At 44.9% G+C, this 25,079-nt stretch overlaps 1 protein-coding gene across 5 annotated transcripts in view; it reads right to left on the reverse strand.

The window, feature by feature from the left end:
- The window catches only part of ERBB4 (erb-b2 receptor tyrosine kinase 4), a 630,546-nt gene that overhangs the window by 284,660 nt on the left and 320,807 nt on the right, over positions 1-25,079 (reverse strand). For all 5 annotated transcript variants that reach the window (XR_010071879.1, XM_063340408.1, XM_063340406.1 and 2 more), the window contains exon 3: positions 20,166-20,352. Coding sequence is in view for 4 of the 5 variants with exons in the window: in XM_063340408.1 (XP_063196478.1) it covers positions 20,166-20,352 (187 nt within the window). In the remaining variant the exon portion in view is untranslated. The remainder of the gene's footprint in view (positions 1-20,165; positions 20,353-25,079) is intronic.

Consider the following 25,079-nt stretch of genomic DNA (forward strand, 5'->3'; position numbering starts at 1 on the left):
GTAGCGTTGCTTGGGGTTGTTTTGACCAAAATGCAGGACCCGGCACTTGGCCTTATTAAACCTCATACAGTTGGCCTTGGCCCATCGATCCAGCCTGTCCAGGTCCCTCTGTAGAGCCTTCCTACCCTCCAGCAGATCAACACTCCTACCTAGTTTGGTGTCATCTGCAAACTTACTGAGGGTGCACTCAATCCCCTCATCCAGATCATTGATAGAGATATTAAACAAAACTGGCCCCAAAACTGAGCCCTGAGGGACACCACTGGTGACCAGCCACCAAGAGGATTTCACCCCATTAATCACAACTCTCTGGGCACGGCCATCCAGCCAGTTTTTAACCCAGTGAAGAGTACACCTGTCTATGCCATGATTCGACAGCTTCTCCAGGAGAGTGCTGTGGGGGATGATGTCAAAGGCCTTACCAAAGTCCAGATAGACAATGTCCACAGCCTTCCCTGCGTCCAGAAGGTGGGTCACATGGTCATAGAAAGAGATCAGGTTGGTTAAGCAGGACCTCCCTTTCCTAAACCCATGCTGGCTGGCCCTGATCCCTTGGCTGCCCTGCACTTGCCATGAGAACTCACTCAAGATGATCCTCTCCATGATCTTTCCTGGTATCGAGGCCAGGCTGACAAGCCTGTAGTTTCCCGGATCCTCCTTCCGACCCTTCTTGTAGAAGGGTGTCACATTAGCCACCCTCCAGTCATCTGGTACCTCCCCTGTTGACCAAGATTGTTGATAACGGATGGAGAGAGGCTTGGTGAGCTCTCCCGCCAGCTCCCCGAGTACTCTTGGATGAATCCCAACTGGCCCCATAGACTTATGTGTGTCTAGGTGCAGAAGCAGATCATTGACTACTTCCTCCTGGATTATGGGTGGGTTGTTCTGCTCTCCATCCTTATCTTCCAGCTCAGGAGGCTGAACACCCTGGGGATAGCTGGTCTGACTATTGAAGACAGAGGCAAAGAAGGCATTCAGTATCTCAGCCTTCTCCTCGTCCTTGGTTGCAACTTTCCCCCCCTGCATCCAGGAAGGGATGGAGACTCTCCCTGGGTCTCCTTTTGTTGATGTATTTATAAAAGCTTTTTTTGTTGTCCTTAATGTTAGTGGCCAAGTTGAGCTCCAGCTGGGCTTTTGCCTTCCTAATTTTCTCTCTGTATAACCTAACGAGATCTCTGTACTCCTCCTGCTTTGCCTGTCCCTTCTTCCAAAGGTGGTAAACCCTCCTTTTATTCCTAAGTCCCATCAGAAGTTCCTTATTCATCCAGACTGGCCATTTTCCCCGCCCTTTAGACTTGCAACACTTGGGGACAGCCTGCTCCTGGGCCTTTAAGATTTCCTTCTTGAAGAGCATCCAGCCTTCCTGGACCCCTTTGCCCTTCAGGACTGTCTCCCAAGGGACTCTCTCAACCAGTGTTCTGAACAAGCCAAAGTCCGCCCTCCGGAAGTCCAAGGTGGAGGTTTTGCTAACCCCCCTCCTTACATCACTACGTATTGAAAACTTGACTATTTCATGATCACTAAGCCAAGACAACCTCCAACCACCACATCTCCCACGAGTCCTTCACTGTCTGTTAACAGTAGGTCTAGCCAAGGCACTTCCCCTGGTAGGCTCACCTGCCAGTTGTGTCAGGAAGTTATCTTCCATGCACTCGAGGAACCTCCTAGCCTGCCTGCTCTCTGCTGTGTTATATTTCCAGCAGATACCCGGCAGATTGAAGTCCCCAACCAGAACAAGGGCTGGCGATTGCGAGACTTCAGCCAGCTGCTTATAGAATACTTCACCTGTCTCCTTATCCTGGTTGGGTGGTCTATAGCATACTCCCAGCACAAGATCTCCCTTATTTGCCTTCCCCTCATCCTTACCCATAAACACTTGACTTTATCATCACTGGAATCTAGCTCTATACGATCAAAACATTCCCTAATGTACAGAGCCACACCCCCGCCTCTCCTTCCTTGCCTATCCCTTCTGAAGAGTTTATAGCCATTCATCGCAGCATTCCAGTCATGACAGTCATCCCACCGTGTTTCCGTGACAGCAACTACATCATAGCTGTCCTGCTGCACAATGGCTTCCAGCTCATCCCGTTCGTTGCCCATGCTACATGCATTCGTGTAGATGCACTTGAGCTGGGCTACCGATTTCACCCCCATCCTTGGCCCTTTATCCCTAGGCTCATTACTTGTGTGCCTGGTTTTATCCCCTTCCCCCTTCGTTTCCAGTTTAAAGCCCTGTCCGTGAGCCTTGCTAACTCTTGGCCTAGTACCCTTTTCCCCTTTCGGGATAGGGTTTTCCCATTCTTAGCAAGCAGGCCCAGTGTCCTGCAGATCAAACTATGATCACTGAACCCAAAGCCCTGCTCGTAGCACCAGTTTTGGAGCCAGGTGTTGATCTGTCCGATTTTCTTGTTCACCCATCCGTCAGTCCCCAAAACTGGAAGGGCAGAGGAGAACACAATTCGTGCTCCCGAACCCTTGACAAGCCGTCCCAAGGCCCTGAAATCTTTCTTCATTGCCCTCAGACTTCTACTCTCCAGCTCCTCGCTGTCTGCCTGTAAGATCAAAAGAGGTTAATAATCTGAGGGCTGTATCAGGCCAGGAAGCTTCCTGGTTATATCCTTAACATGGGCCCCAGGGAGGCAGCAGACCTCCCTGTGGGAAGGGTCCGGCCTGCATATGGGACCCTCAGTTCCCCTCAGAACGGAGCCCCCTATGACTATTGCCCTCCTCCTGCTCTTCACAGAAGCAGTCTTCATGCGTGGAGCTGGCTGCTTTGGTGACTCCCTGGATGGGGCTTTATCAGCATCCTTAGTTCCCTCATCATCTATCTCCAGAGGCCCATATCTGTTCTGTACGGGCACCTGGGGGGGCATGGGAGGTCTGGAGGGGGCTCTCCTGCTGCCCCGAGCAGGTACCTGCTTCCTTTCCCCCCCATCCTCTCCTAGTCCCCCTCCTTCTGCCTGGTGACAAGAGGGCAGGGGATCCTCTGCCTCCCGTGGAGCCTCCACCTGCTGCTTTTTCCCTAAGGATGGCAGGCTGTGGCTCCACCGATCAATTTCCCTTTCACACTCCCGAATGGTCCTCAGCCTTTCCACTTCTTCCTTAAGCTCAGCCACCAGCCTGAGCAGACCATTTACCTGGTCGCAGCGCACACAGGCGCTGTCTTTGCTGTCCTCCTGCCAGAGTGACAGACATTCCATGCAGCCCGTCGCCTGGACGGCTGCACGTCTCTCCGTCAGGTCCGTTTGGGTCACTTTATTCCTTTTGACTTTGGCTACAGACCGAGTGGAGACTGTGTTTTCTTTGCGGTCTACCTAGCCTGCCTGCTTGCTCTCCTCTTGTTCCTCCCCTCACGGTCACCCATCCCCCACCACACTCTGCGGTGGCTGCCCGTCTCTGATATCACCTTGCCGACGCACACCCTCCCCTGGTGCTCCCAGGTAGTTCCGCGGGTGACACCCAGGGAACACCCACTCACCACTTGTTTGCTCCCAAAGGGCTTCTTTTATGAGGGGGGAGTGGTCCCACCCCCTCCTCGTTCAGGCCTGCTGCCGGGGGTGCTGGCTCCGCCCCACTCCTCCTCAGCCATCAGGTAATGTACTTCCCAATGACATGGCATCCATGTGGAAAACATGAAAGGAAGAGTCAGTAGCTGCTAGCTATCTCACCCCCTCTGAACTGCAAAAATTTCTTAGGGAGCTGTGAATTACTCCCCTATTGTTCTTGCTACCTTATTATTTTGAAGTGGCTCATGCCTGTGTTATTTGGTTGCCTGCTTTGTTTGCCTTATCAGTTTGCTGGGTGATGTATAATTAAAAAAGCCCTGTTTTACCACCTCACTCACAGATCCCTTTAGATAATACACCAAGTACGATAGCAAGAAAAATACAACATAAACTTCAACCGCTGCAACTTCTTTGTCTATTTATTGAAACTCTCCCTTCTGGGATACGTGTTTCTCATCAGAAATGGGTCTGTGCTACAAAAGCGAGCATTTCTTTCACAGCGACATCCGTGAGCATGACACTTTGTTGACATAAGAAAGCACAGACTTTGATGGTAGGTGAGGCTGGACAATCTTCCCCAACCGCTCATCCTCCACAGCTCCTGACAAAACCTCCCAGGAGGTACTTAGCACGTGGAGATACACCTGGAGATGGTGATCACAGATTAGAGCTAGACAATACATTTCTAAATGCCAGGCTAGATACTCCACAAATGTGTGTCGAAGAGAACAAACTCTGCGCCTCCTTCCCACACACACTCTGCCCTCGCTCTTTCAGCCCCAGCCACTGTGGCCGCTGCTGCCGACTGCTCCAGCGATCTGGAGTTCTTTCTCCTTTCACCTCTTCTCCAGAGTCTCAATCCATGCAACACAGTTGATGCCACCTCTGTTTTCTCTTTGTAACAGGGCCTTTTCTGTCTATCATTGAATCGAGAGCTCCTGTCCAGGCTCTTCTCATGTCTTGACAACAGTATCTCTCCTTTAAGAAGCAATTTTGCCCTTCTCTGTTTCCTTCCAAATCCCGCTGTGTGACTACTTCTCTAGCTTATCCCTCCAAACATGCTTTTTTCTTCTCCCCCCATGTCATGTCTCCTCATGACAACAAATAAAAGCAAATTTTATTCACTTTCAGGATCTTCCAGAGCCTATCATTCTCTCATACACTATTTATGTCTTCTCCTACTTTCAATAAGCCCGTCATGCCACCTTTCATCAAACACAAGATACAAGATTTTCAAACATCTTTTGTTCTTTCTTCTGTGCTGTATCTCAAAGACGTGGACGTCTAGCAAGTTATCTCATTGACCTCTTCCAAATCCTTCCCCTCAAACCTTCTTTGCCTTCATATAGAAGTGAAACTTGTCTGCTTTGGTAGCTGTGGATGTGCAGAACTGATGCTGCCCATAAGAAGCTGCTCTGTCTCCCTGTGTTTGCTTTACCCACCTCTCTGGGTGCACTCGCGGCCTCCTGTCTTAATCACACCAAGCTATTTAGGGCAGGGGCTATTTTTCCGATTCTTCTCCTATGAGTTTCTGAGCCATGACTGGGAAGTGCTGCTTACAGATGAATCCTCTGTAAACTGATGACCCTTGTGTTATAGAAAAAAGTAGCTCAGGTCTACATTTACTAGAGTTTATGCTTGCAAACTCATTACTTAAAACATGAACACGGCCCCTAATTTAGAAAAGCCTAAGCAGGAACACTTTTCTCAACAGGTAAGAGAAAGTTCAATGTTTATTGAGTAGTAGTCGTATTTTCAGGATATTGTGCTGTCACCGTTTAACACTGTCCCACCATCTAAACCTTGGTAATAGGTCCAGTAATCGCATGTAAAAATAAGGCAAAACACATTCCTGTAATCCATGTAGAGCACAAAGGGCATATACATCACCAGTTATCACAGCTCAACCATTGAGTGATAATTTATGAACAAGCGACTCATGAATCTGTGGTAAGTTGCATACCTGCAATCATCTTCCACATTCTGTCTTCACAGAGGATTAAAGGGAAACCATGGCCCTCACTGCAGGCCCAGTAGCCAGCTCAGGAAGATGATAGGTTAGGTTTCAATTCCTTTCCACACTGTCAGCGGAGCAGAGATTTGGTCACAAGTGTTAGTTTGGGCACTTAAGATTAGCTCTTGGTGGCTGAGATAAAAAAAGCCTGTCAGCTCAATGGCTGAAGGAACACTGGTGTATAGCACAAAGAGACACAAAGCTTAGCCAAAGCTGAAAGACACTGACTGAAAAAGGAAAGAAACCTTTGCTTAAGGGCTCTTAACTGTTCTTGCTTGGCTTTGGGCGGGGGTGGGGGGGGCATTAGGCAGGATGGTAGAGAAGTAGGTCTGTAAGCCTTTTGTTCATCTTCCTTTCTCCAGATACTAGGTAACAGTGCACCTGGGTGCAAAAGGATTAAATAAACAGTCTTTTTCAAAGAGTGCCTTGCAGAAAGAAGACTGTTACTAAGGTATTTAGACAACGCTTGTATCACTTCAAGGTCAAAAATAGGGACAAGGTTAGTAGGGCACCCTAGCATTACAGTCAGCAGAGCAAAAGACACCTTTTCCCTTAAGTTGTCACATCGCTCTTGAACAAACCAGTAGCAACAAATAAGAAAGGCCTATTCTTCACACAAGGCTTGCATTGGTTTAACTAAAATCAGTTTTGAAGTCAAGTCAGTTCAGGTATGAAATCCCAAGTGAATGCACTTAACTTAGTGCACAGACATCAATTTAGCTCATCTGAGTTACTAAAGCAGGCTAAATCAATATAAGGCACTTGTAAATGGATTTAAAAGACCATTCATGTGGGGTTTGTTTCAATTTAACAAGTCGTGTTAAGGAGCAATTTTAGTTAAATCCAAGTAAGTTTTCTTTGTTGTCTATCCTTAAACCCTAGATTATGACACTAATTACCCACATAAGAAAGCACAGAGGAAAGCAACCCTTGTATCTCTGAGCAGGCTAACCTGAGTCTCTGTATCAAATCCCACAGAAGATGGATGTAAAACCGGCCATCAGAACCTTGTATCATACACCTCCCATTGCTGGGTCAGTGAAACCACCGTCACGCAACGCCAAAGCATGTAAACACCAGTCACATGCTAATGCCAAGAGAGAGCCAGCAACCTCCTCCAGTAACCTCTGAGATGCTGCAAACAGCACAGCTTCTGTCTTCGAGGCTGCGCCTGTGCCCAGCCAGAGGCAGCAAGGCAGCTTCCTCCTGCTGCTTATGGAAAGACAGACTTGGTTTGGATACCAACAACAGATGGGCACAAAAGAGTTTAGAAACAGCCCTGTAAGGCATAGGCAAACAACCCCTCTACCTGTTTGTAAACTGGTGTTTGCCAGGAGACACAATCCTGACCAGAATTGCTGCTGTCAGTGTGCCATGCAGCATGCAAACGCACCGTCCCAGTGGAAAGCGGGAAGGAAGCCACAACTCCATTTGCCCAGCTCCCTCCTCCCCTTCGTAAATCCACGTCTAGCCCTTCAGAAGGTTGTAAAAGGACTACATATGCAATAATGTTTATCTGAACTCAAACAGACTGAAGGTAGTCCCTTCCGGCCCCCCTTTCCTCAGTGAAAGGACATTATTTCCATGTTCCATAATTTCTTTCCTAGGACTGGCACAGTAAGGTAGCCTGTCACAACTTGTCTCCATACAGACAAACAACCTCTTCCCAGAAACACCCAAAGAAAAATGAGAAGGAGGGCAGCTGTCTCCAGAGAAGGATGCAAGAAAAAAGAAGAGTTATTAAACGGGGATGTTGGAGGATATATGCCCAGGAAACAGGTGCCCCATTGGTCCCTGGCTGCTGCAACAAGCACGCAATAATCTGCTCTACCACATACTGTGGGATGGAAAGTGCCCTGAGCAGAGAAGCACATGGGCAGCACTGCCACTTCTTCCTCAGAAGCAAAGCAGTAAGGATGGATAGGCCCACTGACAAAACAGTGACTGCAATTATATGTTTTTTTCTATTTATACCAGAGGCTAAATTAACAGATTAATGTTTACTTCCAGCCACTGCTACCAGCCTGAAGGGGAAATGGAGCAGAATGAGGTCAGTAGAGGTCATAGCTCATTCAACCCATCACTATAGTCAAATTTGCTCAGCAGAGCTTTGATTACTTTTCCAAACTTCAAGGCTGGTTTGTGGTAAGAAATTTTTTTAGAAAAGGAAGAATAAAAGGCTAAAACTAAGGGCATGTTAAGATATTAATAAATCGCTCAACTAGCAAAACTATTATCTTTATTTGGGAAGCTGAATGCTTCTGAATATTAAATCAAAATCACTCAGCTCTGAACATCTAGGAGTCTTGCTCTTGGATGCAACAGGGGCTGTAGTGAGATTTACTGAGCTCGCACGGGGCTAACGATACAGCCCATGGGATTAAGCCGTTACGGAGCCCCAGCCATTAAAATATCCCTCTCAGCTCTTCTTCTGACACACACAGAGGAGAAGGCTGCCCTCGCAACCTTACCCTATGCATATTTTAGCTCAGTGCCTCCTTTTAAGACATCAAGTCTCGCTTAAAGACCATCACTCTCTAAAGCAGAAGAGCCTCTGAGTCCAGCTGTTGCTGAAGCATTTCATGACTGTCACCTTCACGTGAAAGCAGCACTACAGCTCACACCTGGAACTGGCCTGTATCAGCACTTAAGTGTGACCGCCAGAAGCATGGCTACCACAAGTAATAGTTAACTCAGCAGGAGCGAAGAAAACCACAGCCATGCGGTCACAACAGGATCATTTCAGAACTCCTACACACCCTGCGCAGGCAAAGAAAAGAAAAAAAAAAAAAAAGACTTCATTCCTGATCTGCCCAGTTCATCTTGTACTTGGAGCATTTCAGAATAATCCCTTCCACCTTCGACCGCTTTTGGCGCTTCCCTGACACAGCCTCCAAGGGGGAGCTCGGCCAGCCATGCTGACAGCACTAGTCCAACCTGGCTGGCTGCACCTCCATGATACTGGGAGCAAACACCAGCCGGGGGCAACTCTCGGTAGCAGGGCTTTGACAGCTAACTGAAGAGTAGCATATGTCTCCTGTTAAAGAAATAAATACACAGCACTTTGGTCTTTAAAAGAGTCAGCAGTGTGCTTCTTTCTCAGGGGAAAAAAAAAATAAATTAAAAATTAGGGAGCGTAGTATCACCATCTCAGAACAAAATGCAATTCCTGCTTGGTCCCAGTGAGGCTGGCAGAGAGCACCAGCGCTATGGGTACACCAGACTTTGGATGCCCTGCCAATGCCGGTCGATGTCTGACTCTCCTAGAACATAGCTTGTAACATCGATTCAACATGAGGGAAAAATCTTTTATCAACCCCTGTGGGCTTCTTCCACCGCCATTTCTTCTACAGCCTAGGCCACATTCAGGTATGTCCATCCCAGCTTCCCCATCGACCACATACGGGACAGGGAGCTTTGCCTTTATCCTCCCTGTATTTGTCTTGCCCTTTTCTGCATTACAACTTTGTTATTAATGTTTTCTCTTCTTCCACATTACAGTTTTTATTAGCGTTCGCAACACTGTGCTCAGGTAATGTATCTTTAGCTGGCTGAGGCTTGTAGAGAATTCAAATATTAGGGGAAGATAGTCATTACTATTTCATGGAAATGAAACTCAGTTAACTCCACCAGAGATGGAGTGAAACCCATCTCCTGGGCTACACATCCACTTTTCTTCTCATGTGAAGCTAGTAAAGACTTATTTCAGTAGCGTCTGGACCGGGCCCTCAAGCCAGGGAATGAACTCAGTCATGACCTAAAGCTCACTGCAAAGGTCACCACTAATTCAGGTGTACTTATTTGACGTTGCTTTGGCTTAAAAATAAAAGGAACCAGCATGCTTTTCTAAAAGAAATTACAACAACAGTAAAACTAGGGCATCACTCCAAGACACAATGTGCTCCTGCATTTAATTCTGCACTCCAGAACAAAACAGAGACATACTGTGAACCCAGAGTTTGTCATATCACTTAAAAATTAGCAGAGATGCACAGAAGTTAGGGCTATGCATCCAGTGTAACCTCAGAAGTGACTGCCACCTGCTCTAGGGACATCCACAGTAGCCTGAAGCTACTGGGCAAGTTCAAAGATGGCAGCAAGCAGCTCCCGAAAAAAAACAATTTACCCTGCCAAGAAGCAGGTAGCTGATGTCAAACCATGGTGATCGACCTGCGCCACAACCAGCAGCTGATTCATTTACAACTTGCTCTGTATATCTATGTTCCATTGGACACACTCTCACAAGAAAGGAAGTATCTCATGACTGATACTGGGATGAAACATGAGAGAAAACAACTTTTCAACCCTTTTTAAGGGTTTTTAAAACCTTTCATTTCCTAGACCAGGTAAACAGCCAACACCAGATAGACACTTCAATGAGCTGAAATCCAATGGGAAAGAAAACTCTGTCTAAAACAGATTCAATTATTATTGCTCAATTAACACAAATTATTTCAATTTGTTTGGTTGAAAATGTGAGTTAATTTATAGAAGAAAGCATGAAAAGCTGTTAAATATCATACGCCACACAGTTTTAAATGAAAGATGGTGCCTGATAATTTCAGCACTTTTCCCCTTGTTTTAAACTACTCCTTTCTCAAAGAAAGCTTCCCTAACAGACATTTTTCAATTTAAAAAAATTTCTCAAAAAATCTGCTACTAGCTCTAACTGAAGTCTACATACAGGAGATCAGAGCAGATGAGCTTCTTTCACCCTGTGCAATACTTATGGCAAGAACATCTTGAACCTCTCCATGGAAACTCGGCCTCTGCATCCTGCCCTCAGGTACCCATGCCCCTGAGCCATTTTCGAAGCCGACTGACTCTACAGACCCCACACTGTGATGGAACCAGCTCCCAGAGCTTTCACAGCCTTTAGCATCAATCTGAAGGCATGCCCGGCTGACCAGTTAAAAAACACCACCACAAAAAACCCCCAAACCAGCACCATGATGTCCTCTCTCCAGCACAGTAGACAGAGCTGTCTTTGATGCTGCCCTTCCTTCTGTGCCCCCGGGTTGGGAGTATCAGCAGTTTCAAACCCAAAGCACGTGCTGTGCTATTTCTGATGGGCAGAAGCAGAAGCTGGCTCTCAGGGGAACTCCAGCATGAGCACAACGTTTGTACGATGATTGGCCAGATGGACGCCCTCTTGCTTCTAAGCCTTAAAGAAACAAAAGCACATCTATGAAAGTTTCACCAAGGGGAAAAAGACAAAAAAAAAAAAAAGGGAAAAAAGAAAAAAAAGAGAAGAAAAAAAAGGAAGGCAAAGGGGTTTCAGAGAAGACAGCCCCTTGAGCAATTTCCAAACATCAAAGAAAAAGGCCTCCAGCGTGTTCTCCTCATCTGATACCTTTGTTCCCCCACTCCATGCCTGCAGGCACATTCCTAGCAATGCACAAAAGGCTCCTACAGCCCACGGACAGCTCTGCGTCCACACACATTACCTGCCTCCTGCTCTGATTACCTCACGCTGTCACTTCAGACCAATCAAAATTCATTTTATATGGAAAGCGGCTCTTGCAAAGCTAGGTGGGACTGACCGGGCAGTCTCGAGTCCCAGGGCACTCTAGCAGTTCTGTATCAGCAGCACTCCTGCACAGCCTGTCTGCTCTTTCATCCGTAATGCAGTCACAGTTCAGATGAGTCCTTCTGCTCTGCCATTAGATTGTGGGGCACGTACTTGGGTGTTTCCCAGTTTCTTACCTCTGTTCACACGGTGATTTCCCTTCTTCTACAGGTCTGCATTTCTATTTTTATGTTCCACTCAAGGTTACCTTTTCCTGCCCATCTTTGCATTTGCCTCAGTGGCTTTGCAGAGGTGCAGGGCAGGTGGCTGCATGTTTCAATGTTTACAAAGCACAATCACAGCATGCCCAGCTGCCTAAACTGCTGCCCTTGAATGCATCCCTGTCATCACGTCCATTCCTGGGGGGCAAGGTGTGGGTAGCAAATGAGACAGGCCAGAAAGGGTCTCTGGAGACAGCTGTAGTTGTCGGTCCTTTTTACTTCCCCCAGTCATGTAAGGAAAGCTCCTGCCGGCAAAGTCCTTGCTCCCCATCAGGAAGTGCTGTTATCTGTGTGCAAATTCATCAGCAGTGCTTATGTGGATAAGCCAACAGAAGAGTTTTCCTCACCCTGGAAACTGCAGGCAGGATGTGTCAGCATAGCATTGCAGACACGTTCAATCTGCTGGAACCTCTTCTTTCGTAGACCAACACACAATGCATCCTCATAACAGCCGCATTTCCCTTTCACGACCCAACATACAAAGCTTGTATGATCAAACGCAGTTTCAGGTGAACTCTTAATGAACTGCTGCTCACTCCTGGCCCTGCACTGCTGAACATCTTGAGGCTGCTGCAGACCCACCCAAGTTTACCCCATGTTGGTTTTGACAAGAATAGTTCCAGTGCAGGCCAGGCTGAGACTTGTGACGATGCAAGAAACAGGTTTGTGTGTAGGCAAGGAACAAGCAGCCTGGGATGGAGTTGGCCAAGAAAGTGGGAGCACTTGCCTCTGTCAGTCTGCAGGCAGTAAAGGCTACGTGACAGTCTTGCCCCTGTGCTGAGGCTTCTCTGCCTCCTCTGTCTGCAAGGACTTCCCTGGAGCTAGATGTATTAAATAAAACAGGTTTTGGTTCAGCGCCTCTCTAGTCTCTCCATATAAAGTTTCTAGGGAATTTTCCTCTGCAGCAAATGACATGAAAATGAACAGGCATGAAAATATCCTAGGAACACCAATTATTTCCACTGTGCAAACCTAGGGGTCTCATCCAACCTTCTTTGAACTCAGTGGAACTTTAGTGTTTGCAATGAACGGTGTCCAAACCCCAACTCTAGGTTGGCAAGAAAAGCTAGAAAAGGGAGTTCACTCTCAGATTTAGGTTTAAATCCAGCTCTGTAAGCATATGCTGCCTTGTAGACATATGCTGCAAAGCCACTGAAATGCCTTTGCTGAGCTTTGCTGATCTTTAAGCAAAGGCACTACACTTGACACCTGATCCCCAGAGTTTCATGCCATTTGGAGCCCTAAACATCAGCAGCCCCACACTGCTGCCAGCTGGTCCCTCTGCCCCACCAGTGGCTCACAGCTCACATCCCAGCAGCGGGCTGACAGAGCGAGCCCGTCACCCCATGGCAACTGAACTATCTTGCTCAGTAACCTGCCTTTTGCTAGGGAGTGCTGATAGGTTACATTCCCCTTGTAACGCAAGACTTTAATTATTTTACAAAAGCACCGAATTCCTTGTCAGCTGCAGCCTGTCAGAAGGAACTATGAAAATCAATGAATTCAGAAGACTGTAGAGAGAAAGAGGGGGGGAAAAAAAATAATAAAACCCACTGAAATTAATGTTTCTTTCATTCATCTGAACTGAAGAAGATACATTACTGGAGTAGCAAGGATTTTAATTTCTAAAATGCTTAGTCAAGACCAGAACTTGGCCTGGGTTGTGGATTACAATCCATCTCTTTCTTTCCTTTCCAAGCAGGTGGGGAGCTGGGATATATATTTTCAGCAGCGCTGTTGCTATAAACTGTACAATTTCTTCCCCACTGTAATACTTATTGCATTTTACTTAAGTTATAGTGTAGCCTGACACAGATCTGTCTGCCAAAGTTGGATGTTTTGAAATGCCACCCATTCCTGACCCGAGTGATTGAAATGGAGGGATTACTCTGCTCAGATGTTTAACTCCCTGTGAAGCATGTAGCCAGAGAAATCCCTATGCTGCTAAAGCTCTCGAGTCACTGAAGTCAGGCAAAGCTACTCCATTACTAGAAGGCTTCAGTATTACTGGATTTATCTTGATTGCCCATATTTCTAAAAAGCTAAAGGGTGTTTCACACCTCCAGAACACAGAGAATTTCTTACTTCATAATTGAAAAATTCACAGATAGAGAGAACGACTGCAGAGAGGTGAAAACGAGAAACTGCCAAGAAAAGAGAATGAATGGCGTTATTATTTTACATGGCATTATCAGGTGACAATGGCAGCAGCATACCTGGATGTTTTTCATAATGACATTTAAACTAACGTTTGTCAGTGTTAAAAGTTGAAGTCCACATTGTATCAGGTCCTCTCTGAGTAGCATTTTCATACGAAACTATCAAAATTAGACTAATTAAAGTACGCAAGTATTATCGGCTCTGCTGTAGAAGTGGTGATTCACAACAGAAAGCAGCAGAGGTGTAGGTTACCACAGGGCTAGGAAGGATTTCTTCTATCTACTCTAGACCCCAGTCCTTCCTTCCAGTCCACCACCCTTCTTCACCCAGCAGCCATACAATTAAGACCCTGAAATCCCAGGACAACGTGCTTCTGTGTGCAGAGACCATAGTCAGACAGGAGCAATCGGCCGTGCCCACCTTGCCAGGTTATTTAGCGCAAGCACATGACCCAGTGGTGTGGTTAACACTGTTTCTAAATCTAGCTAGGCTCGGTTCTAGCTAAGGGATCCCTGTACAGAGCTCCGCTGCATGGTGTAGACATGCCTTGAGTCAGCTGTCATTAACTGGTATTAATCCTGACAGAGCACCCTGAACACAACATCCTTAAAAGGGCTTAAGTGGGTGTTAGGCACTAGTTAACTTATAAATTAAAGCGTGAATTAAATTATCCACTGAAGAAAGTAAAGGGCAATTTAAATTTCAATTCATTATGAAGTCAAAGCAAGCAAGCCAATTTACACCAGCTAAGGATTTGGCCTAGTTTCTCCTCCCCATGATTTTAAGCCCTGTTTTGTTGCAGAAGAAGCTGTGCGATGTGAAGTTATCCTGCTGCATGACACTGGAGGCTCACGTCAAACATTCTGCGTATTACTTTCATTAAACTGTTTTAGACCATTTGCAATCCACTATATGCATTTCATAGTTTATGGGAAAGTACTGGGGGACCGGGGAACACCAGTAAAAAACTTTCTCTGGGATCCTTTGAATTTCCAATTCAAAACATTTACCAATATATCATTACTATGATGGGGTTTTTTTGTTTAACTCCTTGCCATAATCATTCCAAACAAGGTTGAGCATTTCTAACACTAGAGACAGAACTGAAAACAGTAAAGTCCTTTGGAAGAAATAAAACTGAGCATAAAGTTGATTAACAAGTTGCAAAGAATCACAGACATTAGGTACGCCATTTAGCATGACAAAAGCACATCCAAATCCTTCAGAGAGATTGTGCAAAATTCTAACCTTACTGAAATTTTAAAAATATGTCTTACCCTTGTTACTGAACATAATAAACTCACGAGTATAAATCTCATAGGGCTCAAAATCAGTATTTATTTCTGGCCATATACAATATACCTATTTGCCTTGATAACACCTGTGAGCAATTTTCTGCTAGCTGGAGGCAGTTGCTTCTCAGCCTGCAGCTCCCTTAACTGGGATTCCTTGGGGCCACGTCTGCAGCCGTAAGCCAGGGAGTGCCTGGAAGCGTTCCCAGGCACTGATGCCAACTGTCAGGGAGCAGCCCGAACCCGCACTAGTAACTGCCTTCGTGCTCAGCACAGGGTGGCTGCATAGTGACTGCCAGCAGAGATCAGTCTGCGGACTCTCCTGGCTGTCAAATCACACCTACAATGTTCGAGAAGAGCAGTAGCTGGGATGGGGCAATTTTTTTTCAAGGAAGAAGCCTAATGGTGTCTTGGGGGAGAGGAGACAGACATGCATGAGCAGGCACACTTGCATTTATGACCATGGGGGCAGCCACAAGCCTTCGCCCTTCTTTCCACAGGGTGAGGTGAGCAAAGGGAACCCGTGGCAGGTCCTGCACCATGCCCATGAGGTCTGTGCCACCACACAGAAGAGCCCTCCTTTCCCAAGAGAAGCACAGCCCTGCTCAAAGTGTTCCTCCCATTTCTCCTACCTAGTGGCTGGTCAGCAAAGATGTGCTGGGATATAAATGCCTCTGTGGCCTGTGCAGCTCCAAGGACATAAGGAAAGGAGCCCTCCTGGGCAGCCACAGAGCCACTGCAGCTTTTTCTACAGGGCAGATAACTCCTGCAGCAGCCCTGCACGCAGAGGGTACCAAAGGGATTTTTTTAAACTAATTCCTCATTCCTCCATGTATCCTAGCAACACCTCTCTGAGGTTAGAGATGCAGTCCCTTGCCCACCTGTTGCATAGGAAGCCTGAGGCAAGTTACATATTGCTTTCTTCCCAGCTTGCCCCACTAGTATGAAGTTGCACTGATTATGGAATATGCCACAATCAGCATAGCCCATTCTCGTCCACTAAGGCTGGGTGTCACACACGGGCATTCTCTGAACACCAGGAACTGAGCAGTGGCTCATGCAGTGTGTGTGTGCTCCAAGGAAAGGTCTTGCCGACACAAGCTGGGGGCTTTGCGATCAAGGCAATAAAAAGGGGGTGGCCTTAATTCCTGCCGCAAAAATGCTTTATGTGCAGTCACACAGCACAGGCCCTGAGCGGGTATCAAAATAAGATTTCCAAAAACACTTTAAGTCCAAAATGTGCACAGTGAATAAGGCTGAAAGGAAATTCTACTCCTACTGTGCCCCTCCCTCCAACCTGATCAAGCCGCAATGTAATTATAGCGAATGTGCAGTCCTTGTTAAAAAAACAACCAAGAAGCTAATTGAAAAGCAATCTGTTTTCGTAAGAGATATTCTTTTTCTCCCTCCTCTAAAGCACCCCTTAAGCATTTTCTATTTCTTGTGGGGGAAAAAAAGAAAATGAAAATGTTATAGATATGACCATAGAACTTGAAAATTTTGTTTTATAGAACAATTAAAAATAAATTTTATCAAATCCTAAAAAACCAAAACCTACTACAAAAATCTGTAGAAGGGGAAATTTACAACAGATCACTTTCTACACGCAGTGAAGATTGTCCTTTCCCTATGATTCTCCTGCCCATCAAATCAGATTTCCTTTCTTTGGCTATCACTAACCAAATCCTTTCAGCTACAATATGCATTTGTCACTTGAACCTCAGTTATCTTAATTTTGAATCTACCTGCATTCCTGCAAAACAAGCAGATAAGAAACTACCCATTTTGCTGCTTTTTTGGATTACTGAACTAATCACTGCTGAGCCCATTTTATTCTGATATATTAAAGGAATTCAGTGGTTGCACAGGCACACGCGGGGCAGCCTCTGTCCCCAAGGCTAATAGGGTAGATGAGGTTATCACTGCTCAGTCAAAGATACATCATTTGCCATAGATCTCTTTTATTCATCTTCACTCAGAGGAAAATATGGGACACTTCATAAGTGGTTCTGGCACTTGTGAGTTATCCCTCTTTCCCCACTCATGAAGATAAATGCCGTAATGAAACGCAGCCATCAGGTATTCTCTATATTTGGAGTACTCAAAGTGTGAACAATGATTATGCCCTTTCATTGGATAAGTTAAGGTTGACTGCCTAGCTACCTGGGGAAGACAGGGATGATTTGCACTAGCTCACAGGCAATGAATGGAAGAAGGTGGCATACCTTCTCCCTCAGCATCGGCTATTCTGCTAATCTCAGGCTGAATAATACATTCAGTATGTCAAACCTTCCTTTTTACTTTAAGGCCACTTGGCAGCTGAATCTGCAAGCTGAGATGCATCCAGCTGAGATGGCAGCAGTCACTTCATTAGTTCAGTGTCTGTTTGTTTTTGACACTTCTGTGGAACCATTGCCTAAATTTTTCAAACAAGTGAGAAAAGGGTTCTTATAGGTAAGAGTTTCTGCAAGTGTCACATGAATTTTAGGACACAGTCCTGGCCTGAGCTACACAAACAAAACTCCCTTTTGGGTTGACAGACATTATAAAGTAAGAACTGGATCTTATTTTCTGTGTGAGATAAAACTTACTGCCTTCATAGCTGTCATTTTTTTATAGCGTAAGGGAGGTAATTCAAGCATTTAAAGTTACATTTAAATATGAAAATTTGAGAGAAATATCTGGCAATAAAAACACAGCTGTTAACAACACACTGAAAATAACGCAGTGGTACTGTGGAGGCTGAAACCCTGTCTCTGGTTAAGTCTGAGGATAATCTGCAGGTGAGAGCAGCTTCCTCATTTATTTAACACAGGAAGTAGCATTTGTATTTGTATACTGTGCAGTACTGGGCAGAAATACCCTCAGGATCCCATTAGCCAGACACTGCACAAGTAAGAACAGAACTTTCCAAACTTCTGTGAACAAGGCATAAGCTCTGGAAAGACATTTCTTCACATGAAAGGCAAGAGTTATGTTTACATTTTACGCAAGTGGAAGAGATACACCATTCAAAAGCCAATCTCTTGAAATCTGCAGTGGACTAGAAGCTTGAAGGATGCAAACTCAAAGGGGCTGCTTCATCTTTAATTTAATGACAAATCACTGGTTCTTTCTGATGCAAATACAGAGCAGTTAGTTGACACAGGATAGGTTCAGGCACAGCTGATCTCTTGCAGCCTTGCAACATCACTGGCTCGCACATCCACCAGTTATTTTTATGCAGCTCCTAATGATAAAGATGTATCAGGAAAATAAACTAATATGCTCCAGGGAGAGCATTTGCAACACGAAGCAGGTTATGGGTTAAAATAGCCAGGTGCATCTTAGCCAGTATACAAAATGGTCAAAGAACAGCTGCTGAAGAGACTCGTGAGGCCCTGGCACACGCTATCTAGAAAATATTAAGAGTATTTTGAAGCACACGCTGGCTCATATTCAGCACCCAGAAGCTATTTTAAGTGCTCAGTGGAGACAAGCTAGTGTTATTAGGGCACTTCTCTTCCAAGAGACAACAATACATTTTGAGCCAAATAATCCCATCAGAGGGCTTTGTAAACACCTAAATCAGATGAAGTGTCTGTGATGATCTCATGTTAGGAAAGACTCAGAGGCTGAGCTAAGGCAGGTTTTCTCGTGACACCTGAAAAGAAAGTCTAATTATTTGCAGGGCAGTTTTGGTGCTGTGCCTATCACGTAAAAGCAGCTTCCAGAGAGAATCTCTGGAGCTGGAGGAACTGCCTATTGGTGCAGGGCAGCTGGTTCAAGAAGAAAATCTTGAGCTGGGGCCTACAAGATAAGGTTTTTTTACCTTACTGAGCAGCAAAGACATGGCTAAACAAGCACTGAAAATACAACCCTCGCTTCCTGGCAAAACAGCAGCCTCAGACCCAGGAGGAAAGAGTCCCAGTCCTTCTCTGGCCTTGGCCTCACATCACCTCTGTCTCAGTTTCCACCCACCTCATGTCTTTTACAAAGCATTTTTTGTCCCACAGACAAGAAAAAGTATATGAAGATACAGATAATACTATTATTACCCAATGCCATGACTCTGTATTATGTGAAGGCATAGACAGTCACAGTGAACACCCTAAATCAGAAAGATGGGAAGAAATGTGGGAACGGAAGAGGAGGAAATTGGATTATGACAGTGACAGAGAGAAAAGTAGTAGATTGCAGGGATTTGGAGACCTTGGGAAGCACTCTGATGGTCTTGTGATGGTCTCAGTAAAGAAAATTGTTAAAAATATGATCAGAAGAAAGAGACTGATCAGAAAAAGTCAGCCCAAACGGTTTTATTTTGTAAAATATTTCAAGCCTCCTTTTCCCACCCGTTTTTGAAAAGCTCAGCTGTACGGCCTGGTGAGGCTTGCACAACAAGGAACTGTAAAGCATTTGCGTGCTGCTCTGAATACGCGACATGAAAAAAAGCAGAGACTGAAGAGTGCCTAAATATAGTTCAGAAGGCTCCCACCTCTCTGTATTCAGGTTCACACTCCACATCCAGCTCAGGTCAGTGATTTTCAGTCAGCGTTTAGCCACTAGCAGAAATAATTTCATAATCACTAAAGCTTAGGGTAGAAATGATCATAGCTGATGACAAATCAGGTATAAATAAAATACTTCCAGTGAACTCCCTAAAAAGAGTTTGCCACTGCCTGCACTTAAGTTACAGTCGAGTGATATTTAGCCAATTTTTAATCTCCCACACCACTGGACTGTAGATCCGTACCTGGGAGAAATGAAGTGTTGATCTACCCCACATGATGATCCAGCCCTGAATTTACAAATGAACATAAAACCATGGACTTGGCTTAAATTTTTGTCTCAAGAAAATAAGCGCTTTTCTCACTATATATAATACACTAATTTTGCTTAGAAAAGGGGGTTCTAAAATTAAATACACTGAAAATACAGTGTCCCCATCCCACCCTCTTTCCCTCCTCCCACACCAACGTGCAGCAGCAAGGGTGGTGACACAGCAGCAGCAAGAGCACAGGTAGAGGGGATGCTACATCTGAGCTAACTTGGCAGAAAATACCTAACACCTAAGGCAACACATGTGCAATAACCAAGGATCACAAGGAAACCAACATGCTCATGTTCTCGAAACTAAGAAAAAAGCTCATCTACTCTTTCAACTACTGTTTTTGTTTCGAGTGTGCTCTTGGCATGAATTCCATACACAGCCTTTGATCAGCACTGAGAAAAGTACAGTTATGAACCAAAAAAGGAATTAAATGAAGTATCAACGAGCCTCTCAAACAATGTACAACTGCCAGCCTGTTGGGGTACCTCTGTTATTTGCAGAATGCAAGTGACTGAGGGCACTGGGACAAATATTCAACAAGCTCATTTTTTTATTGCAATTAATCCATAACATTTGTGAGTTTCACTTACCTGTCAAGTTCTTCAAGCCAAGTTCCCTGAGTCCAAAGTTACCATCCTTTCTGTAGTTAAGAAATATCGCCAAAGCATATCGCTCTTCATAGAGTTTGGTCCCACGAACGATGCGCAGGTTCTCCAACGGCAGGTATTCAAATTGATTCAAAGCCACCAAAACATAGCCTGTGACTTCTCGGATAGACTGAAAGACAAAAATTAAACAAACGCATTAGAAATGGTCCATTTTTAATTGTTCTGAATTTCTCATGCAGTGGATGCTTTAGTATGAGATGGTGGTATCCAAGAAAAAAAAAACCAAAACTTTGGAAAACAAATTCTGTTTCAACCTCTTAACCACATTTCTGTTTCAATTTAACAGTTTATTACAGATACTGGTTGGAAAACTAGAAGATAAAGAGGTAGATACTCTTTTCAGTTTTATTAAACTTGAGAAGAAATTCACAGTAAGTATTAAAGACGCATGAAAGGATGACTTTGCAGAACTCAAAGCAGAGACCAGGTCAAAGGCCTCTGCAGGACCTCATCAGAATCCACTGGGGCAACGCCACAGTTCAGGTAAGATTGTCTGCAAGTAACGGCTCTTTCCAGGGTGAGACTGAAGGGACACAACACGCAGTGAGAGAGACACTATCAAACAGGAAAGGATGGTTGAAATGGAGGGGCAGGTTTGGAAGAATAAATAAAGACAAAGCACAGATGTATTAGCGCCCACTTTTGTACTTCTAATGAAATCAATCACCGAACATTTACCAAGATTCAACACCAAGTTTCATTTGGAAGTACTGGAACTGTACATACTATGTATCCCAGACTCTGACCGAAACAGGTATCAAAACCTTTAGCAAAATGATGGCTACATCTTTGGGTTGGGTGAAATCTGTCTGCTTTAGATGAGCTACTCAATAACCCTCCTGCTCATACTCAGAAACTGATTGCCTGGGTTGTAAAGGACAAAAACACCCCGAACCCAGTAATTAGACACAGTTTTTTGAAGTACAAATGGTTAACTGAACTAAGATGTTTTTAGAAAGGAAAAAAAAGATTTAAAAGTATGTTCTCTTAGAAAACAAATTTCATTCTAAGCAATTTAAATAAATGGCCTAGAAATCTGCAAATGCCTTTGAAAAGTGTCATTTCAACACCATCCTCAGCAGGACTTCACACAGGCTGAGGGATACTTCTGCCCAGAGCTGCTCCCAGAAACGGCACCTCCATGTGGAAAGGCTCTCTCCACTACAGTTTTCACGTCTCACCTAATTCCATGCCTACAACAGCCTGCAACCACTGTATATGCAGATATTTATGTGGGTATGTATATTTAATGGACAAAAATTGATATAACTACTTGTGTGCTTAAGTGAACGCATGCACTTTTTTCTTCCCTTTGGCAAAGTCAATACCTTAAATAATACACAGAAAGAAAAATTCTGCTTAGCGTAACGTGCACAGACTATAACTAACATGATGGGGACTCCAGTCAATACCGTAATAAAAACAAACAGTCAAACAATAGCAGGCATCGAATTAAATGTGATGTGTATGTATCATTAATAAAGAAAGGCAACACGGATTTGCAGCACAAAGGACGGGCTTTTGTTTTGCTGGTTCAGCGCTGTTGCCATGATTTCATACGTAAGCATGTAAGTGCCTTTTAATTACGTTTCTAAAAGTTCATAAGATTATTAACAAGTGTGGCAGTATACATAAGGAAGGATTTATATGCCACAAACTCTAGGCACTAGCTGTCCTTCTAAAGTCAGACGTCTGTACTCAGCTGAAGCTTCTGAAAAAGCGCTGGAACTATTTCAAGACTTGCTTGGCATCTAAACAGAGCACAGTGTCATTACAGGACTCTGATGAGAACCCAGTGAGTTGAGCTAGGTTGAGAAGTACGGTTCAGTAGCTCAATATTAAATGTAGAGCTGCATTATACCCTGGGACACTGATTCCATTATAATCAGAAGCTTTCCAGCACTTTCATGATAGCTCTTTGCTTTCAGACATTTCAGCTTAGCCAGTTTGGTCAGGAATTTGTTTTTCATCATACGCAAGAACTTCCTGAAGCTGGCTTTTTTAGCCTGTCGTCAGAATTTAGGTAATGTTAATATTATACTCAAGGCTTCAATTTCTCCACTGATATTTTAGGTATACTATGATTGCTCTAATTAATTTAAAGGGATGTTTAACTTGGAATGGAGTTGAAAAAAATCAAAAGCCGTTCCAAAACTGCATCTGAGCAAGTCCTCCCTACCAATTTTTGTCATTTATAACCACGTTTTCTATTTTTAGAGTATGCCTTATTTACTGCCGTACAGCAAGTCCACCTGAAAGGGCCCTAAATCAGCATGGCACTGAAATTACACACACACACCCTCACCAGCAAATCTTCATTCCAAAACTAAAATATTAAATAAATAAAAAAAAAGAGAAGAAAAGGACAAAGTTTTGCTGTTGATAATTGTGAACTGCCACCCCTAACTCAGAAGCCTTCGTACTTTGTTTGTTTGGTTTATCCAACTGAAATGACAAATTATGGCATGTATTTTGAAAGCAGAAGGTCCTTTCCAGTCCCATAGCTTCCATCACTATTGCAGCACCTATTCTTTGCTAGAGAAACTTTGATGTTAATCCTTGCAAATCAAAATTCTGAAAATAAACCTAAGGGGTTTATTATATTTTTTAATTCAAATTTGAATGAAAAGAGGCAGAGCGATAACACGTTTTGCAGCATGGTGTGTTTTCTGATTGGTACAGCTTGAAAAAACGTACTGGGAGTGCAGCAGGCAGCTCAGGCTTTGGCCACTCATGGGCAATGGTGTCACTTTGACAGTCACTGCTATTTTTGATGTGATTCTTACTGAAAATGGATGCCTGCCCACTTGGAGCTCACTCCAAGCCCTGTTGGAGTCACTGCAAAGATGCCTGTTGTCTTCCATGCAGACTCACAAATCCTCATGCCAGACGGGATAAGACAGCCTGATCTCCTCCTCTCAACTCATGCCAAGGTTAGACGTGATTTGAACCTCCCATCCTTTGTATAGAAGGTTGAACACTTTCCTGTTCAGGTATCCTGAACTCAGGTAGAAGCTCAGGTATCCTAATGCTCTATTTGAGCTGCTTTTGCTTCGACATTAATTTATGTCCCACCAAGAAGGTGGAGTGATTCACAGCAGTGGTAGCTTTGAGTGTCACCTCCTAGTTTGATTCTCCTGCCAGGGCTGGAGGTCCTTGCAAAAACACATTTCTCATGAGTCTGTCCTTCAGGAAAGAAAAAAGGAGACAAGGGTGCCAATAAATGCAATTGTTCCCATAACCTAAACTGGAATGGAAAGAAGCAGATTCATCAACAACAGACTTAAAGCTAAAAGTTTCCGATGGGGAAAACCAAATGAACTCTGGCAACCTACAGTCTTGTTTGCTGACTACTGTGATTTTGTGGGACTCCCCTCTAACCCCATTGCAGCATTATTTCGACTGGGAATTTCTGGCCAGCGTGATCTTGCCTTTCCTTGTCACCTTTCCAGCTCCTGAGACATGACCTGTTATGTGAAGAAGCCATCGAGTGAGGCAGCGACAGGCTCAGACTCCCATAGCACTCCTGCTCCTTCTGTAAACACATTTTGGCTCCCCAAAGTTGTCTGGGTACAGCAGTGGGAATGAGCATATAGATTTGAATGAGGACAAGGCTGAAACTCAGAGACGCTGTTGCGAAGGGACAAGGGACACTGTTCATCAAGCCCCCCAAGCAGACACCTGGCTGTTCATAAGCAGACGAGGAGACACCTCTGAGGATGCAAGAGCCAAAGGTGTCTGCTCCTCTGACTGGGCCTGTTCGCTTCAGATCCTGAAATAAGAAAGGGCATGCTTCTATCAGGAAACAAACGGGGGGGCGGGGGGGAAGAGAAGTATTAATTCTTGACAATCCTAAAGCCTCGCAAGCTGCTTTAAAGCCACACCAAGCCACAGGATTCAAGTCTCATATATTTACCGGAGAAAAGCTCTTCATCTACGTTTTTGGACAGGAGACCAGCAGCTGTGCTCCACAGCTTGCTGACCCTACGGCCCAGCACTGCCCCGCATCCAACAACCAGGCATGGTAGGTAGCCTATAAGCCAGTCTCCTAACAGCCTCTACTATCCCCAACAGAGCCAATATTTTGTTTTTAAACCTAAAACCACATTACCCTTCGATGACAATGGACCTAGTCAAGGCCGTATGTCCCAAAACTCCTGGTGCCTCCAGGCAGCTCCCTGCCCCGGGCGGCTGCTGCGCCTCAGGGGCTGCCACAACATGGCGGCCGCCGCTCCCTCAGCCGTGAGGGGCAGACACTGCCAAGGGGCGGGGCCAACAGACAAACAGGGGGCCAAAGTGACACCAAAAATTAAGAGGTTATTTTCAGAGGTTCTTTTTCAGGTGATGAACTGTAAAAGCGAGCTCTAGACAACCCCTTTCCCTTAATTACAACTAATATTAGCTGAGCACAGGTAAAGCATTTTAAGGTCCCAACAGCAAAGCCTGAATTATCCTGTCAGCTGGGAGTAAAAGGCAAGATTGTTCCTTGCCATCTTAAATCGTCCTTCGGCTCAAGTCAAACGAATCTGTGTGAAACAGCGCAAAATAACAGCGAAAACTTCATCGTTCTGCTCAGAACAACAGATCAATGAACGATTAGGGAAGCTGATGTTTCTCATCAACATTACCACGTCTTCTTAACATCTATCGGGGAAGGTTAGGCTGCGGCGAAGGCACTGAAGAGAGCTATATCGTGGGTTTTTATTTCAGCTGCAGATGCGTTATTTATCCAGTCGCTGAACCCGATCCAGCAAAGCCCATGTTGCCTCATCTGACCAGACACGTGTCCCCAGCACGGGAGTCGGAGCGACGGCAACCTGCTGCAGGGGTCAGCCC

The sequence above is a fragment of the Chroicocephalus ridibundus genome, chromosome 7 (genome assembly GCF_963924245.1).
Source record: "Chroicocephalus ridibundus chromosome 7, bChrRid1.1, whole genome shotgun sequence".
Taxonomy (NCBI): domain Eukaryota; kingdom Metazoa; phylum Chordata; class Aves; order Charadriiformes; family Laridae; genus Chroicocephalus; species Chroicocephalus ridibundus.